The 14,958-nt window shown below is 53.1% G+C and overlaps 5 protein-coding genes across 5 annotated transcripts; 1 reads left to right on the top strand and 4 right to left on the bottom strand.

Moving 5' to 3' along the window:
* Nucleotides 1-285: 285 nt before the first annotated feature.
* Nucleotides 286-2,970, bottom strand: K437DRAFT_130369 (uncharacterized protein). The gene is made up of 7 exons (XM_013387403.1): nucleotides 2,373-2,970; nucleotides 2,056-2,296; nucleotides 1,692-1,986; nucleotides 1,444-1,626; nucleotides 1,270-1,373; nucleotides 867-1,190; nucleotides 286-801 (listed from the first exon to the last, which is right to left on the bottom strand). The coding sequence occupies exons 1-7, from the start codon at nucleotides 2,832-2,834 to the stop codon at nucleotides 479-481; spliced, it is 1,932 nt and encodes a 643-aa protein (XP_013242857.1). The 5' UTR covers nucleotides 2,835-2,970; the 3' UTR covers nucleotides 286-478.
* A 250-nt stretch (nucleotides 2,971-3,220) lies between these two features.
* K437DRAFT_247637 (uncharacterized protein) lies at nucleotides 3,221-6,097 on the bottom strand. The gene is made up of 4 exons (XM_013387402.1): nucleotides 5,110-6,097; nucleotides 4,807-5,048; nucleotides 3,438-4,738; nucleotides 3,221-3,371 (listed from the first exon to the last, which is right to left on the bottom strand). The coding sequence occupies exons 1-4, from the start codon at nucleotides 5,681-5,683 to the stop codon at nucleotides 3,335-3,337; spliced, it is 2,154 nt and encodes a 717-aa protein (XP_013242856.1). The 5' UTR covers nucleotides 5,684-6,097; the 3' UTR covers nucleotides 3,221-3,334.
* A 230-nt stretch (nucleotides 6,098-6,327) lies between these two features.
* On the bottom strand, nucleotides 6,328-8,364 carry K437DRAFT_256912 (uncharacterized protein). The gene is made up of 4 exons (XM_013387401.1): nucleotides 8,139-8,364; nucleotides 7,337-8,027; nucleotides 6,813-7,269; nucleotides 6,328-6,747 (listed from the first exon to the last, which is right to left on the bottom strand). Exons 1-4 carry the CDS (start codon nucleotides 8,183-8,185, stop codon nucleotides 6,425-6,427), a joined length of 1,518 nt encoding a protein of 505 aa, XP_013242855.1. The 5' UTR covers nucleotides 8,186-8,364; the 3' UTR covers nucleotides 6,328-6,424.
* Nucleotides 8,365-8,646: 282 nt separating this feature from the next.
* Nucleotides 8,647-9,529, bottom strand: K437DRAFT_256910 (uncharacterized protein). Its single transcript, XM_013387400.1, has 3 exons — nucleotides 9,412-9,529; nucleotides 9,177-9,327; nucleotides 8,647-9,006 (listed from the first exon to the last, which is right to left on the bottom strand). The coding sequence occupies exons 1-3, from the start codon at nucleotides 9,478-9,480 to the stop codon at nucleotides 8,738-8,740; spliced, it is 489 nt and encodes a 162-aa protein (XP_013242854.1). The 5' UTR covers nucleotides 9,481-9,529; the 3' UTR covers nucleotides 8,647-8,737.
* Nucleotides 9,530-9,841: 312 nt separating this feature from the next.
* K437DRAFT_274470 (glycoside hydrolase family 36 protein) lies at nucleotides 9,842-13,850 on the top strand. Its single transcript, XM_013387399.1, has 3 exons — nucleotides 9,842-10,790; nucleotides 10,855-12,255; nucleotides 12,320-13,850. Exons 1-3 carry the CDS (start codon nucleotides 10,111-10,113, stop codon nucleotides 13,785-13,787), a joined length of 3,549 nt encoding a protein of 1,182 aa, XP_013242853.1. The 5' UTR covers nucleotides 9,842-10,110; the 3' UTR covers nucleotides 13,788-13,850.
* Nucleotides 13,851-14,958: the final 1,108 nt, after the last annotated feature.

Here is a 14,958-nt window from a genome sequence, read left to right as displayed (position 1 = left end):
TCGGAAAAAATTGGTGGCGCCACTTCTGGCAGTGGCGCCTCCAACATCCTTCACATCGTTAAATTTGGCTGCATACGGAAAGGGCATTCGTGACGCAGCAAAAGGAACGCGTGGCAGCCATCTATAAGGTCGGAGCATGACTTCCGGCGTGATGGGCTTGATATCGATTGTGGGATATATAAGCCGCCCGGCGGGATCGACTGTATTCGTTGCTGAGTTTCCCCACACCGATATTGTGACTTAAAGGAGCATTGCAGGCGGTAAGCTTGGACATGTTCTGCGTCACAGACGCGCCTCAGGCTGGCGTCGATACTACAGCTGTGTTCTTTCTACGCACGCCACACGCAACTATCTCTCTACGAATTTATCGTAGCACAAAAACCGCCTGGGTTAAAATTCAGATGTATGGTCACGACCAGAGTGATATTCAAACCAGCTTCGACAGAGTAGCACACCTTGAAGGGACGCGTAATAATCATCATGCCCAGAGAATCGTGACAATCCTCCTCCACCCTCCATCTGGCTTAAGCGGTGTTTCAGGGTTTTGTTGGAATTGCATAAGCCAAGGCATGACCGGCACATCTTGCAGCCGGAGCCATCGCGTTTTCTTGACCACTTTCCAGATGATGAACAGGCTGAGGTTGATGAAAAGGGTTAGGTATGACGAAAGAAAGGATTGAACGTCGAAATTTTTGCTTGGCTGCACAAAGTTTTTGAAACCAGACGTGATGAGGATAAATAAACAGCCACAAAGGCTCCACCAGGTCAGGTATGGTTGCAGCGGCGATTTGTAAGGGAGGGCTGGATGTCAAAGTGAACATCGTCAGTCTGCCATCGTATTATGAGATTTATACAGAAGGACTCACAGTCTCTGGAAATGCCTTGCTTCTTCATGCCATAGTAAACTTGCAGATACGCCACGGATATCGCAGTCCAGCTCCATAGAGTGCCACTTGCGCTGAGATATGTCAAATAGAAGAAAACTGACGTAGCTTCGCTGCTGACCACGGTGTATGCAAGAGGGATGAGTGAGCAAACAGTTAAGACGGCGATCCATGGCGTGCCAAATCGATTCGTTCGTCGGAAAAATTTGGGCACCAGGCCGTCGAGCGAAAGACCGAGCAAGGCACGAGAGCCTGACAGGACGGCTTGATTGCCAGAGCTGAATGCGCTAGTAAGGACAATGGCGTCTGAGGTACAGCAGGGATGGGTTAGCTACATCAGCAATTCGATGAGATCCTGCGAGTGAGCGATCGCGAGGTAGCTCACTGGTGAAGGAAGGCAACACGCTGATGCCAGCCCGCTGAAAGGCAATCACGAAAGGACTCTGACTTGCAGTCCCACTGTCAGTATTGAGGCGTTCGTCGTCGCTTCTGTAATGAAGAGGACACATGGGGTCAACAGCGAAAAAATATACGCGCATTTGCCTCAAAATTGACGCACGGAACAATGAGCGTGACGATGAACAGAGATAGAATGTAAAGGAAGAATACCCTAAAGAAGACACGTTTCGCCGCCTTGCGAATGTTTTGGCGTGGAGATTTGGTTTCGGCAGCGGCCATCGCTACGCTTTCGACTCCAGCGTAGGAAAATGCAGCATTGATTAAGCAGCTCCAAAAGCCATACCTGCAGGGCAAGAGCCTTGTAAGTGGACTAAAGATCGACACTAAGCGTGATTGAGGATCGCTTACCAGTATCCAGCTCCGCTTTGAACAAGGTACTTCTGCCAGGGTCCCGGGTTGTGCCAATAAGCCACACCTATTACTTGGCCGTTTGGCCCGCCTCCAGCATCGATGACAATGCCGGTGATAACCAGAATAACGACGAGGAGGATTTTGAGCATGGCAAAAAATGCTTCGAGTTCCCCGTACCATCGCACGAAGGTCAGATTCGTCAAAATGAGGGGAATAGCGAATACCGTGACAAACAACGCTGGCGCAAAGTAGGTCCAATATTGTACCAGGACAACACATGCAACGATTTCGGCTGAAACAAAGGTTATTTTGTCAGGTAATGGCTTGTGACAGTTCGACCAAAAAAGTGAAGGGGGCTCACTGGGAAGCGTGATAGCACACCCAAAGACTAAACATAGTCCCGTTGCAAAACCGAGTGCCTTGTCCGCAAACATGCTTGTGAAGCGGATATAGGAGCCTGACGTAGGCGCCAAGCAGGCCATTTCGCTGAGGCATAGGACTATACCGATGACAAAGGTGCCGACAAGGATGAAAGAGAGCAACAGACCGAGGGGGCCAGATTGTTGTAGAGAAAAGCCGGTGGAAAGGAAGAGACCAGTGCCCTGGCGTGTGTAAAAATAAAGGGAGAGAAGATGATGCTTAGAGCCCATCTCTGCACAATGACTTTCGCCGACTTACGATCGCCCCAGCCAATGCAATAAGCTGGAGATGCCTTTGGTTCAAGCCTTGCCTAACGCCTTCATCTTTGATTAACGTCCTGACCAAATCTGGGTCGAGCCCTTCGAAGTCGAGGTGCCCATAATCCTTCCGCTCTCCCGCAATAGCTGCAACGCGGGTCTCATTTTCGGGATGGTGCGGCAGATATGGGGATGAGAGATCGACGCCGTCCTGCTGCGACTCCGGGTCCGTGCCGATCTTATCGGACGAAGAGCTGGCGTCGGCTGTTGCACTTCTTGTTTTGTCTTGCCTCTCTTCCGCAGCAGCTAGTACCGGTTCACTTATGCCTGCTTTACCTGAAGGAGAGAGAATTGAAGGTGCCGTATCGTAGCCGCTGCGGTCGCTCAAGCTCGAACGCGAACGCGAACGCGCCGCCCCGTATTCTACGTCGTCGAACGAGAGGTCGAGGTCGACCGGTGCCATGTTCGTGAACGTTTCAGATCGCCCCTTTTAAAACGAGTAGTAAATGGACGAGCGTAGGTAGAGGGACAGGGGCGAGGAATGTTAGCAGTACCGAAAGAACTTGGCCACCATATCAACAAGTAGAAGGCAATTTTCCAAACGGCTCTTATCACCAACAACGCGGCAATGTGTTGTCCGACACAGTGGGCGAAAAGATAAAAAAGATTTGCCGGACAACGGAAGCCATTCCGGGGGCTGGCGGGTCACCAGTGCAGCAGTCCGAGGAAGCAAATCAAAATTCTTCCGAATTGCGCCATCGGGTTTAGCTTTGCACCGGCCGCAGCGGTGCTCACACTTTGTCGACATTCAACAAGCGCAATGCGATAGGGTACGTACATACGTGTGTACCATGATCAAATCAGCTGACAATACATTGCTAATTGCGTTTACTTTGTATTATGCTTGTGCAGGTGCATATTTCGTCTCTGGGTATGAGAATACAACAAACAGGGGCGAGTTCGTCAGAGAGCCTGTTCACGTTTGTACAGGCAGAAACATCTGTGCGGAGCAGCAAAAATCAGCCCACAAAGCCTCGGCAAAGATCGCGCAGATGAATGCACTCACCCTTCGTAACCACTCATGCTCTCGGGGGTAAACGTATCGCGCCACCGTCCAACAAGCTTGCCGCCTCCAAGCGCGTACCCTCGGTAGAGCCACCGGCCGCGGCCGTCGGGTGTATATTCCTTCTTCATGATCATCATGCCGTCCCAGCTCCTGATCCGACCTTGAAGGTTGAATCTCCCCCATGCGGAATGCCCCGACCCGGACAAACGAAGCTCAAATTTGTCTGGATCGTCGCCGTATTCAATCTCTTCCACAGTGCTTAGCTCATCGGCGCCAAAGGACGGAAATTCCTGGCTGTCGTCTCTTGTATGCCGCGAAGAGCGCTGCCAGCTCCAGGAAGAGTCGGATGGCGAGCGCATGTCATCTAGCGCTCGCCCTGTGGGCCTTTGAAATAGTTTGATGTTTTGGCCTCTCCGTCTAACAATGTCGTTTGGTGGCCTATTCTCATCGGCGCTAGCGCAGCCATATGCTTGCTCGTCTTCTGCTTCTTGTCGTGTGCCGAGGTAGCCCGCCGAAAGGATGCTACCTTCGCCTCCCTTGTGATCATGCTCGCCAAGTCTCACCATCCTCTCTTTTAATTTCCATACCTGCGGCTGTTCGCCGAAAGGGCCTTCATAAAGGCTACTCATCAGGCCCGCGAGCATGTCTCGGTAACTGTCAAAGTCGAAGAAGCTGAACCTCCCCTCCCACGCGCCTTCGAAATCACCTGCGTGAAAGCTCGGTCTCAAGCCGATGCCCGACCTTGGGTCGCAGCAGGCCATGAGGCGCGCAAAATCCTTGTCATGATGTATAGAGCGGAGCATGGTGGCCTCAGCAAGGTTTGCTCTCCGCCTATTGAAAGCACCAAAGCGCCTGTCGTGCCGTCCTTGAGAACTCTGCGCGGGTGCAGTGAAGTTCATCCCTTCGAAGACCTGTGCAAGCGCCCAGCCGCCAACACTGTCGCGTGATGCGGCCTGATCGTTTCCTGCGGCCGCTGCAGCTGCAGCTTCGGCAATGCTAGCTGCCTCCCCGGCTCCTTCGCGCAAATGAGCAAGGCCCATGGCCGCGGGATCACGCTCGACGCGCTGAAAGAACATCAGGCAAGCAGCGTGTGCCAGAACAGGAGCAGCTAGGTGGAGCTTCTGCGCGCAATGCTCGATCGTGCAAGTGCGTGTTTGAAACGAGTAATCCATCAGGAAAGGATCGTGTACTTCGCTCGCCATTTCGCCATTTTCGTCGATCATGCCAGGCTGTGTGACCGGCAGTTCCTTGTCGCCAGTCGGAAGATCCCAGACCATCCATGGCGCCAAGTAGGGGTTGAACTATGTCAGAGAATGGCCAGCTGTCAGCAAGCAACCAGACGACACATCATCTTGAGAAAACAGCACACCTTGTGGGCTGCAAAGACATATGGACGCAGTACAAACATCCGTTCCTCACTGTCCTGCGGAGTCTCTTGCGAGAGTTCCTTGTCCCCAAAGACAAGATAGTGCAAGTGCAGGGAGAGGGCGCGGTCGACTGAGTCTGGCGGGTAGCCAGGCTTGATGATACTGCCAAGCATTTCTTGCTCGTAGTGCATGTGTAAGTATCTGTCGATGGAGGCCCATCGTAACTGGTAACGATTCTTGCCATCTGTAGGGTGTGTGGCAAATAAGCAACTCGCCGTGGGATAGGCAAAGGGAAACCAGCTTACCATTCTCGAGCATCATCAGATACGCCAGCCAAAGATTCTCCTCCATCTCCTTTTGTGATTCCTCGTCGGACAGACCGGCCCTCCTGATTCTTCTGCCCATGACGGTCGCTTTGATTCGTTTGAGGCACCGGCACCTCTTCTTGAGTTCGATGGTAAGGCTTTTTGCGTCGACCGCATCTTGCCCAAAGCGCCTAGCGATGCTTTCATAATCGAATTTGGTCTTGAAGATGCGTGCATAGAGCCCTGGGCTTGCGGTCTCGTTCAACATGTTGTAGACATACTTGCACGACAATAAGAGTGAGATGAGCTGTGCTGGCGGTGTGGCATAGGCAGGCGGGCCTGACCCAAGCATGTCGCGTGCTTTATCGGCTTCGCGGCCCTTCGACCTTGTATAATGGTGGCGATGAGTTCCGTGATCGGGCGGGGCGTTAGTACCAACAGGATCGGATCGAGATCCGGGAGAAGAAATGGCAATATAGTAGCCTACGGTGTCCATCACCTCCGGAGGCAAGGTCGTGAAGAAGCACCGCCCTGGCCGCACGTCGACGTCCATCTCATTCGCTGTGCTTGCCATATTTGCGAGGGCCACACTGATAAAGTCCTCAGAAAATACGCCTGATGCAGATGCCAACGAGCCAACGGGGAAAAGGAGGGTCGCTGTGAGCGCTCTGTGAGCGCTTTAGGCGGCAAAGCGTATAGAGAGAGAGTCCCGAATGCTAGGCTCCTCGAATACCCAGCGGCAGGCAGCATCGGCTGAAATACCTGACGTTCAACGTTTGGCAGCGAGCCCCGGCAGTGCTCCTTTGATCCTCATCGCGTTGTTCGACATGTAAGCTAGGCATGGTTCCCAGACCCCGACACAGTCCAAACCTGCGGCGGCCATCGAGAGAAGGCAAAAAGATCTACAGGCGTGTTCGCCGCCGCACTCATCTTCTGTTGTTGGTCTCAGCTCTTAAAGCAAATGCCGTGCCGTCGGCCCCACAATCACAAGTTTCGGCCACATTCTAAACTTCAGCATCCCTTCGACGCAAGGCTTTTGCTGGCGGCTACTCATGGCTCGCAGGTCGGGTTCGCGTTCTTCAGCTCAAAAGCGAGGCGAAGTGCTCCAAGCACTCCTCCATTTGGTACATTGAGAGGAGCCGCCACGTCTCCTACAGGAAGCAGTTGTCACAAGAAATGCCATTGGCTGCTGGCCACGGCAACTCGAACAAGGCTAAGGGTTATCAAACTGCCAGGTCACTTGCATGCAATTCACACGCTCATCTTTCTCATTACGATCTCGTCCCCGAGAGGACCACATTCATCCGGAGATGCCTCAGCCGGTGTGGGCAATGATCTCCGTCTTGAATTTGCCGTCCTGCTGGAACGTGTGCTTCATCTGCTCTGGCAACGCATGCTCGATAAATTCGCCGTCCTCGCCACCTTGCAGCGGGACACTTATGTTGATAGCAGAGCACTTGGCCGTGATGATCTCAGCGTCGAGACTCTCCTTGGACAGGTACAACAGGCCGCTGTCGGTAGCGTCGATCAGGACAGTTGGAACCTTGCCAGTGACTTGAACGACAAAAGAGGGGGATGAAGTGACCGATAGCGAAGAGACGAGCGAGTCTACGAGAACAGATGTCTTTGAGCAGGATACTGCGCAACGAACAGGACTTTTCAGGCTTCTCTTAGACTTAGTGGCTACGTCACGCGCCACTCACCCATGGAGACCGCATTCACCTTGCCCTTGATCTGAATAATCGAGTTCTTGCAGTTGAAGATGTTGACTGTATGACTAATCTCAGTCTGTTCGATGACAATGCTCCGATTGTCTTCGTAGTTCTCGATCATCCACTTGGTACCATCAAGCTGAGTCTTCGCAGGCTTTTTTGTCCGAAGCGACTCCGGCTTGGATGGGATCTTTGGCGGTCCGCTCGACTTTGGCGATGTAGCTACCGGCTCATCCTTTGTGCGCAGTGATGGATTCTTGTGGGTCATTTGACTTGGATCAACCTTCTTCAGGGACTTGGTGATGCCTTCACCCTGGTTCAGTTGACCAAAGACAGCCTCCATCCCGCCGCCAGCTAACATGCTCGGCGGTGCGGGTGCCGGTGGCGCAGCTGGAGGGGCGGGAGGCGTACCTGGGGGTCTTCCTGCAAAGCTTGCAGCATCTCCTCCCTGCAAACCGAGAATGGGGGCTAGGGTTTCAATGCGAGGCCCTGGGTGCCAATGGAGCTTGACGCACCTTTGGATTCCACATTAGTCCGACGGTGTGCTTATCTTCGACATAGTCTTGCAGCGTCTGAAGTAGTTTTGAAACGCTGCGGCACCATTCCACATGGGTTTTGTCTTGATTCTTGAAGTCATTGATCACTCGATTGAGGTAGAATTGTGCGCTGTCCTTCATCTCACCGACGAAGGGCGCTGGTTTGGGCTCAATGGCAACCCATCCTGCAGCGGGAATACCTTCAGAGACGGCACTGAGGTGGTTGAATATTTTCTTTTGTGCCCTATTCTTTTCGCGAATCTCTGTCACAGCCATCAGCGCTTTTTGTAGGGGTTCGACGATCTTGGCAAAGGTCGGGCTCTGCAGGCCGCCATTGCCAGGCTTAGCTGATGATGCAGCAAGCAAAACAATGTGTCGTTGCGCTTCAAACGCTTCTTGTACGCTTTTTGCCTGGTCTGCGATGAGATCTCCAAGCTGGAAGCTGAGTGAGGTGTACGCAGAGAGCGCCGGGGTAATCTGTTCATCCCATGCCTCCACCGCCGGAGGCAGCTCCTCTGCTGTGGGCGCGGAGGGAGGAAAGGGAGGAGGCTGTGGCACTCCTCCAGCAACGGCTGTGCCTGCTACACCAAGGGCACAGAGCGCACCACCAAGTAGACGGTCTCCATGAATTTGCGCGAGGTCCTCAAGTCGGGATGTCGCTGCCTCGAGCCTTCACAAAGGACAGCACGGATATGTCAGTTTCATACTGGCTCGCTCGGCAGCTTCCGAGCTAAGTTCCACCCTTACGAGTGGTTTATCATACATAGAAATGGCCACTCACCTCTGGGTGAGAGTAGACAGATTTGCAATACCTGAAGTGGCCGCCATCTTGGCAACTGGCACGCTGATGGGACCAACAAGTGCAGTCGAACACTTCTGGCGGTATCGCAACGAACGCCGCGATGGCTACCACAACTTGTGCCAGCACCAAGCCCCGGACTTGAGCCAGGCTTCTAAGCCTTTTGTTTCTCAACTTGCTTGAACACCGGATCGGAAACAAAAGCCAGAAGGGTGTGAGGCAGGAAAACACATAAATGCACAACTTGAACGTCCGTGACACACCCTTACATCCATGTGGTTCTGGGGCCTGGCGGGAGCGTTCGCAATCTCTCGCGCTCCCCGAATTCGCGCGGCGCGCATTTCCACGCGCTATAACCGCATCCAGCACCCCTAAACGAAAGGGACCCAGCACAGCAAGCATTGGACACTCCTTACAACAGGCAACATAATTAACACAGACGTACGTCAAAGGCGATTCTCCACAACACAGGAGTGCGACCGTAGAAAGATCTAGCAATGTAAAGATGTCATGATGCAAAACAGGACATACAAATACAGTGTGAGTGGGATCTGGTTCAGCACACATCAAGCATGCCAGGGTCACCCGCCACGGCCACGCAATTTATCCTGCAGCTCTTTCATCTCCCGAGCCCATCGCTCTCTCTGTGAATCTCCATCCTGTGCTTGTTCACTTTCGGCATCCTTTGCCGCTGTGTGAGCCCTGACCCGTATTCGCGGAGTTTTTGTCGACGCCGCCACCTTGTGAGCGTTATGCACTGACGCAGGCTGAGACGACGGCGCCTGCTTGGGCAGGCTTGACCACGGGGATTTCCAGTCGTGCGGCTCCCCCGGGTCGTCGGGCCGCTTGACTGGATGCAAAAGAGTGAACACAATTTATGAGTCTTCGGTGCAAGAACAGCAAAGCGAGTCGGCCAGGGTGGCAGCTCAAGTGTACTGCGGGAGCCAGGTGAGAGCCGAGGGCCAGGAATCTAAAGCTCGCAGTGGGATAGGATAGGGTGAGCAGCGATCCGTCACTCACTTGCATCCCCCCATTCGCCCCTCTGCCTGGGGTCAAAGATCGGGGGCCCTTGGTATGGCGGTACACCCTTTCCCTCGATTCGAGCGGGTAGATGGTCAACAAAGTGAATTAAGCGATCCACAGCGTGGAGGAAAACCGGCGATCGTGACAGCTGAAAACGATGATAATGAGTCACGGCGATCCTCCGAACTGGATATACAGACAAATGTGGCATAGGTAATGTTGAGATACTCACCCTTCGCGTGAGCGCCTGTGTGAGGTAAGCGCTAACCAGACGCACCAAAAAGGGGGGGAGTGGTGCCATACCGAGTTCCAAATATCACATGTTTAGCAAGATGCGAGCGAGGAGTGCGTACTAAGTGTACAAATGAGGCTGCTTAAGACATGGGCTGAATGCTGGTGGAAGCGTCCAGATGAGAGTTCAGTTCGTGACGACGGGGTCTATCTCGAAAAGTGGTGATCGATGGCCAGTTTAATTACGTAATCTGGACGTTGAGTTGTTGCGTAGCGTTTTGCAGCAATCCACAGTTTCTGTCACTGCGGCAGTCTCCCACTGTCGTAATGAATCAAACATTCGGGAATCGCAAGCCACCGACCAAACAACAACAACAACAACAACAACGGACGAAGCCACCACCCTCCCTTCCTTATTCTTGTCTCCAGAAGGGGCATAAAGTCGAGGGCTTCATCATCGACACCTGCAAAATTCTCGTGCAAGCAGACTGCACAGTGTGCTCTCAGGTCCATTGAATCGTGCGTTTGAGTACGGCGCGCTACGCTGAATCGTCAGTCGAGTTGGGGTTCGAGCTTCTGGAGCCCCTTCGTCTTCAGGACGGGTCAATTGCACTCCATTCGGGGTTGCCCTTTCGCCATATTCGCTCAACGCTCTCCACTTGCAGATAAAAGTGAAAAAGAGCATCACTTCTAGCTCGCCATGTCGTCCGATCACTCTCGACCAGTTTTCGACCCGCCACTCAATTCACATCATCACCTCCGTGTCTCGAGTGCCCATAAATCTGAAAGCACGTTGGCGAGCAATAAGGATGACTCGCTGGAGATTTTCTTTGTCGCTCATGAACATAATTCATGTTCACCTTTTTCGGATCTCAAACCCGGGTCACTACAAATATGGACGGACCTTCCAGCAATATCAACACGCGATGTTGCGGATGACGGCACTATTGAAGGCTGGACCGCTTTCGACTTCCTACCGTCAACTTCATCAGCTCTCAAAGGGCTTCATGTCTGCGCGCTTAAAGTACCTCGATCTTCTCTTTCAATTCGAGACTACCATTTCACCTACCGCCGCATTCATCCGGATGACCGAATCGAGTGGTTCGGCAACGGCGCAAACGACGGTACCGTAACTGTACTTGGTCGGGATGATGGCCCCTCTGACAGCACATTTTCCGTCCTGGGCCTTTCGAACGAGGACAACGCCGCAATACCGGAGCTGAATGCAAACATTTCTACCGACCATGATGGAAATGAAGACCCCATTCAAGTCAGGCTGTTATCGTTCGCGCTTGCTTCTACTGAGGATGAGGACAGCTACTATCATGTCTGCACCCCATGCACAACTATTACCGGTGGGGTCTCCCTCGAACGTACAAAGTGAGTGCCCTGCAACAGAAGTGACGGTAACGGCAGTACTAATGGAGTTTTTACTCTTCTGCAGGACGGCATGGCTCACTTCGCGCACATTGACGTCCTTTGCAGACATGTCCACCCAGTACGGAGCAAGCTTGCTAGTTTTGCGCTTCCTAAAAATGGGCTCCTGCATCGCGGTATTCTTTCCCATATCCACCTCAACATTCTCGACTTCGCTCCTACGCTCGCATGATGCCAAGTCTCTCTACCTTAGGGTTTCTGCTTTCGATCCACTTCAAACGCCACCCGAGCGAGCGCACGTTGTGGTGGCCACAGGGACCGAGTCACAGCTGCACAACGTCATCGAGGCAGCCATTTGTAAAGCTCGACAGACTCTAGGCTCCGCCCTGTCGTCCGCTCCTGGCTTTTTTGACCGCATGCCAGACCACATTGTCGATGGGATCCAAGATACGGACGTTGGTGCGAACACACATCGGAAGGCATCTTTTGTTTCTGCGGCAGGTTATGGGTCGGATGCAGATACATCTAGTGTGGGCACTGTTGTCGAGTACGACGATGTCGACATCGGGGATGACACCATGCTCACCGAAGCCGACCCAATCGGAAATTTCCGGGTGAATGGCAAGAATGAACATGACTTCAACCCGACGCCTCAAAAGCTCCGTACATGTGTTTCAAGCCTGGCTAACAGATCTCATCCGCTCGATCCTAGCACGGGACTTGGCTTCTGCACCTGGGAAGCTCTTGGGCCAGGCGTTCGGCCCAAACTATCACTAGTTCTAAAAGCGCTGCAGCAGGCGAGCGAACGCTATGGGGATGCCGCAATCACGTCTGTCTTGATTGACGATGGATGGGCCGAGGTATCCTTGGAAGAGGGGTCCAGTAGGGGAATGCTGCACTCGTTTGACCTAGCGGGCGACTTACTCGATGTTGATGTTGAGCCCGAGTCCGCGGCAAGCCCGGCACTAGCTCGTTACGTACGCGCCATCAAGTCTAGGTTCCCCTTTGTCCAGCATGTTGGCGTGTGGGCGACGCTGGCAGGATACTGGGATGGCTTGAGCGCAGCAAGTCCTGCGTGGGAACGTTATGGTACTCTTGAGCGTCTCCGTGATTGCTCTCACGAGCTGCATGGAGGGCGACCGTTACTTGCTCAGACGCAACACGAAATTCTTGTTCCAGCTTCTGCGGATGCTTTGGCAAGATTTTGGAGTGATGCTTTCGAGCATCTCGTGGCGTGCGGCGTCGAATTCGTCAAGATCGACAATCAAGCAGAATGGGACTTTTTGCGTCACCAGAACGGCAGAAGCGCTGCCGCCCTTGGCGCACAAAGCTGGGAAGGCATGATGAAAGCGGCAGACGCTTGGCTTCCGACTGGGCGGGGAGGCATATTGCACTGCATGTCCCTTAGTCCGAGCTTTACGAACAGCCTTCGAGTTTTCACAGCCACAGACAAGTCCTTCACAGTCAGGTGAGTGATTGCTTGTGGATACCGCATTGATAGTGGCATTGAATGATAAAGCGTTTTCTTTCAGGAACACGGACGATTTTTTTCCGCATGAGCACGATGCACACCGCTGGCACATTTTGCACAATGCCTACAACGCGCTGCTCACTGGCCACATCCCGAGCATCCGCATGGACATGGACATGTTTGGCGCCAGCGACGCATCTGTTTGGACGCAAAGCCACGCAGCGCTACGAGCCTTTTCCACTGCTCGCCTCTGGATCTCCGAGTCGATTCAGCAGCAGCCGAGCCACGCCGCTGACGCCCTTCTTGCTCCAGCCTGCAATCAACCCGGTGCTGCCCAGAGAATTGTGCAAGCATCACAACCAACTCGCTTGATCTCCGCTTCAGTGTTCGATCGTCTGGTGCACAACCCCGTCGGCTCAGCACTCAAGATGGCGGTCCATCATGGATCGAACAGGGGCGCGACCATCGGCCTCTGGAATATTCGCCACGGCCATGCAGTAGATACACTGCGCATTTGCCACATCGCTGAAGCTTTGGGGAACAGCACGCAGCGCGTCGCAATCTTCTCAAAGGCGTCGCATGCTTTGGTTGTCGTACCCAATTCCAATGCCCATCAAGCGATGCCAGATGGGACGCTCAGCTCTGAACCTATACTTGCCTTGCGGCTTGAGGAGGGGCAATCTGACTGCATCTTTGTGGCTCCGCTGCAGCCGAGCGATGCGAGTGCAAGTGTTCAAGTCGCATGCTTCGGTATAATTGACAAATATGTCGGACTTGAAGCGCTCGCTGAAGATGGCTTCGCATGCTCGTCATCAGCATTGTCGACTCCACCACTTGCCGAGCCTCCTACGGCAGCAGGGCCCTCAAAAGTTGAACCGTCGTTACAAGAGCTGATGATCGTGTACGGGCCATTGATCGCCCTTCGAGTCATCCTGGTCCTTGTCATCAGTGCCATCATCAGCTCGTTGATCTCAAGCTCGCCAGCACGTGGCCTGCCGTCGCTTCTTCAGCGTCCGATCCGAGGTGCAACCATAACCTGCTTGAACTGGATTTCCCCCACCGAGCTTGATGGCACGACACTGGGAAATCTTCTGCGAAACGCTCAGCGCCTTCAGATCCACCCAATGGCAAAGGGAACATCAATTCTTCCTTGGACAAGTGACTCGAAACTGCACCTGCAGCCCGAAAAAATGCATTGCCCTAGTGCACCTGATGCTCACAACCTTGTGGGCTTCAGCTTACGCGTGGGGTTCCACGTGCGCTATGCTGGCGAGCTCGGCCTTGCCATCACTCATCCCCAAAGCAGCTCTCTGTCTGGTCTAATAGTGCAAATCGACGGTCAGGAAATTAAGAGGGAATTTTGGAGCGCCCACTCAGATAATGCAGGGGATGTCACGCTGGTGCGAATCCAAGCAGAAAGTTACTTGAAACACTTGTCTGCTCTTGACCCTGCCCACCCTCATGAACCACGCGAAGCTTGGCATGTTAGCCTCAAAGCAACCATCATTGAAGGCGACACGCGCGCATGACATGAAGAACTTTCAACATTGTCCATGTAATGCAGACCAAAAGCATAGAATGCAACAGCTACTCTCTTCCACTGCTCTTGCCGCCGCGCACGCGCGAAGGCATGCGACATGTCAGTTGTGTGCCAAACAGTACGTACGGACGCTTGGACTGTGGGTCAGCAGCTTGTCACATGTGAATGTCTCTTGTCGCCTGAAAGCGCATGCGTGAGGTCGACAGGGCAAAATTTGATCCTGGTAGATATTCAACGCAGCTGTAAGCGAATGGAAAATAAAAAGAATCATAGACGGAGGTCAGCAATCAGCACGATGTAATCAGTGACCCTGCTTTTGATTCGTGATAACTTTCAGACTTTGCTAGCGATTCTCCAATAACGCACCGCGGATAGAATGTCCACAACGTACGAACAGATACTGTTTACCCCCAAGCTCGCACACAATTTCATTGCGGTAACCCTAATAGCTTGCTGAGTACCTACAACGAAACGACCCAAAGAACGCGTCGCGCGAAATGACTGACAAGGCCCTTCCGCTCCTGCGCTCCTACTCTACCTTTTCTCTGCTCATTCGTAACCTGGGCGGCTGAAAGCGATGGGTCGCGACCAGTCATCGGGGGCGTTGCCTTGGAAAACGGTAGCATCGCGTTTTGGATCAGTTTCTTCACGTTGGGTCCCTTGGTTAATCTCGTCGTTGTGATCTCGCGACATGGCTTTCTCCATCGCAGGCATCTTACTCAGCGCAGTAGCAACTGCACTCGCGATCTTTGTTTGAGAATCAGCGGGTTACTGGAACGCAGGATGTTCGTAGGAAGCCGTGTCATGCGTGTAAAATACGCGCTAGATCGCAGGGTGTGAGCATGGCAGTTCTGTTGGCATTTATGTCCCCTGTTGCTCATTCCGTTTGCCTGATAGATCCAGGCTGCATTATTAAGGAGCTGCCGAGTCATTAGGGCTTTCAAGTGTGACCCTACGCGGCATCAAGGCTACAGTGTGGCTACCAGCTCACCTTGGCATAAAGAGAGTATTGAGATTGTCAACCAAAATACTGCGATTCTGGCCAGCTTTTCATCCCTGAAGGTTCTGTTCTCAATGCGTCTGCAAAATCGGTTAGGGTTAGGGTTAGGGTTAGGGTTAGGGTTAGGGTTAGGGTTAGGGTTAGGGTTAGGGTTAGGGTT

This window comes from Tilletiaria anomala (genome assembly GCF_000711695.1).
Source record: "Tilletiaria anomala UBC 951 chromosome Unknown K437scaffold_49, whole genome shotgun sequence".
In the NCBI taxonomy this organism is placed as follows: domain Eukaryota; kingdom Fungi; phylum Basidiomycota; class Exobasidiomycetes; order Georgefischeriales; family Tilletiariaceae; genus Tilletiaria; species Tilletiaria anomala.
This window is presented reverse-complemented; position numbering and strand designations above follow the sequence as displayed.

Excerpts from the sequence above, each read along its gene's own strand:
- K437DRAFT_130369 (XM_013387403.1), bottom strand. The coding sequence starts at position 2,834 with ATGGCACCGGTCGACCTCGACCTCTCGTTCGACGACGTAGAATACGGG. Across the intron at positions 2,297-2,372 it reads TTGCATTGGCTGGGGCGATC|GGCACTGGTCTCTTCCTTTC; the intron begins GTAAGTCGGCGA and ends TACACACGCCAG. Across the intron at positions 802-866 it reads GCAAGGCATTTCCAGAGACT|CCCTCCCTTACAAATCGCCG; the intron begins GTGAGTCCTTCT and ends TTTGACATCCAG.
- K437DRAFT_247637 (XM_013387402.1), bottom strand. The coding sequence starts at position 5,683 with ATGGCAAGCACAGCGAATGAGATGGACGTCGACGTGCGGCCAGGGCGG. Across the intron at positions 5,049-5,109 it reads TCTGATGATGCTCGAGAATG|ATGGCAAGAATCGTTACCAG; the intron begins GTAAGCTGGTTT and ends CACACCCTACAG. Across the intron at positions 3,372-3,437 it reads AGCATGAGTGGTTACGAAGG|ATGTTTCTGCCTGTACAAAC; the intron begins GTGAGTGCATTC and ends TGCTCCGCACAG.
- K437DRAFT_256912 (XM_013387401.1), bottom strand. The coding sequence starts at position 8,185 with ATGGCGGCCACTTCAGGTATTGCAAATCTGTCTACTCTCACCCAGAG. Across the intron at positions 8,028-8,138 it reads CTGTCTACTCTCACCCAGAG|GCTCGAGGCAGCGACATCCC; the intron begins GTGAGTGGCCAT and ends TCCTTTGTGAAG. Across the intron at positions 7,270-7,336 it reads GACTAATGTGGAATCCAAAG|GGAGGAGATGCTGCAAGCTT; the intron begins GTGCGTCAAGCT and ends CTCGGTTTGCAG.
- K437DRAFT_256910 (XM_013387400.1), bottom strand. The coding sequence starts at position 9,480 with ATGGCACCACTCCCCCCCTTTTTGGTGCGTCTGGTTAGCGCTTACCTC. Across the intron at positions 9,328-9,411 it reads CACAGGCGCTCACGCGAAGG|CTGTCACGATCGCCGGTTTT; the intron begins GTGAGTATCTCA and ends CATCGTTTTCAG. Across the intron at positions 9,007-9,176 it reads GGGCGAATGGGGGGATGCAA|TCAAGCGGCCCGACGACCCG; the intron begins GTGAGTGACGGA and ends TTTTGCATCCAG.
- K437DRAFT_274470 (XM_013387399.1), top strand. The coding sequence starts at position 10,111 with ATGTCGTCCGATCACTCTCGACCAGTTTTCGACCCGCCACTCAATTCA. Across the intron at positions 10,791-10,854 it reads GTCTCCCTCGAACGTACAAA|GACGGCATGGCTCACTTCGC; the intron begins GTGAGTGCCCTG and ends ACTCTTCTGCAG. Across the intron at positions 12,256-12,319 it reads GACAAGTCCTTCACAGTCAG|GAACACGGACGATTTTTTTC; the intron begins GTGAGTGATTGC and ends GTTTTCTTTCAG.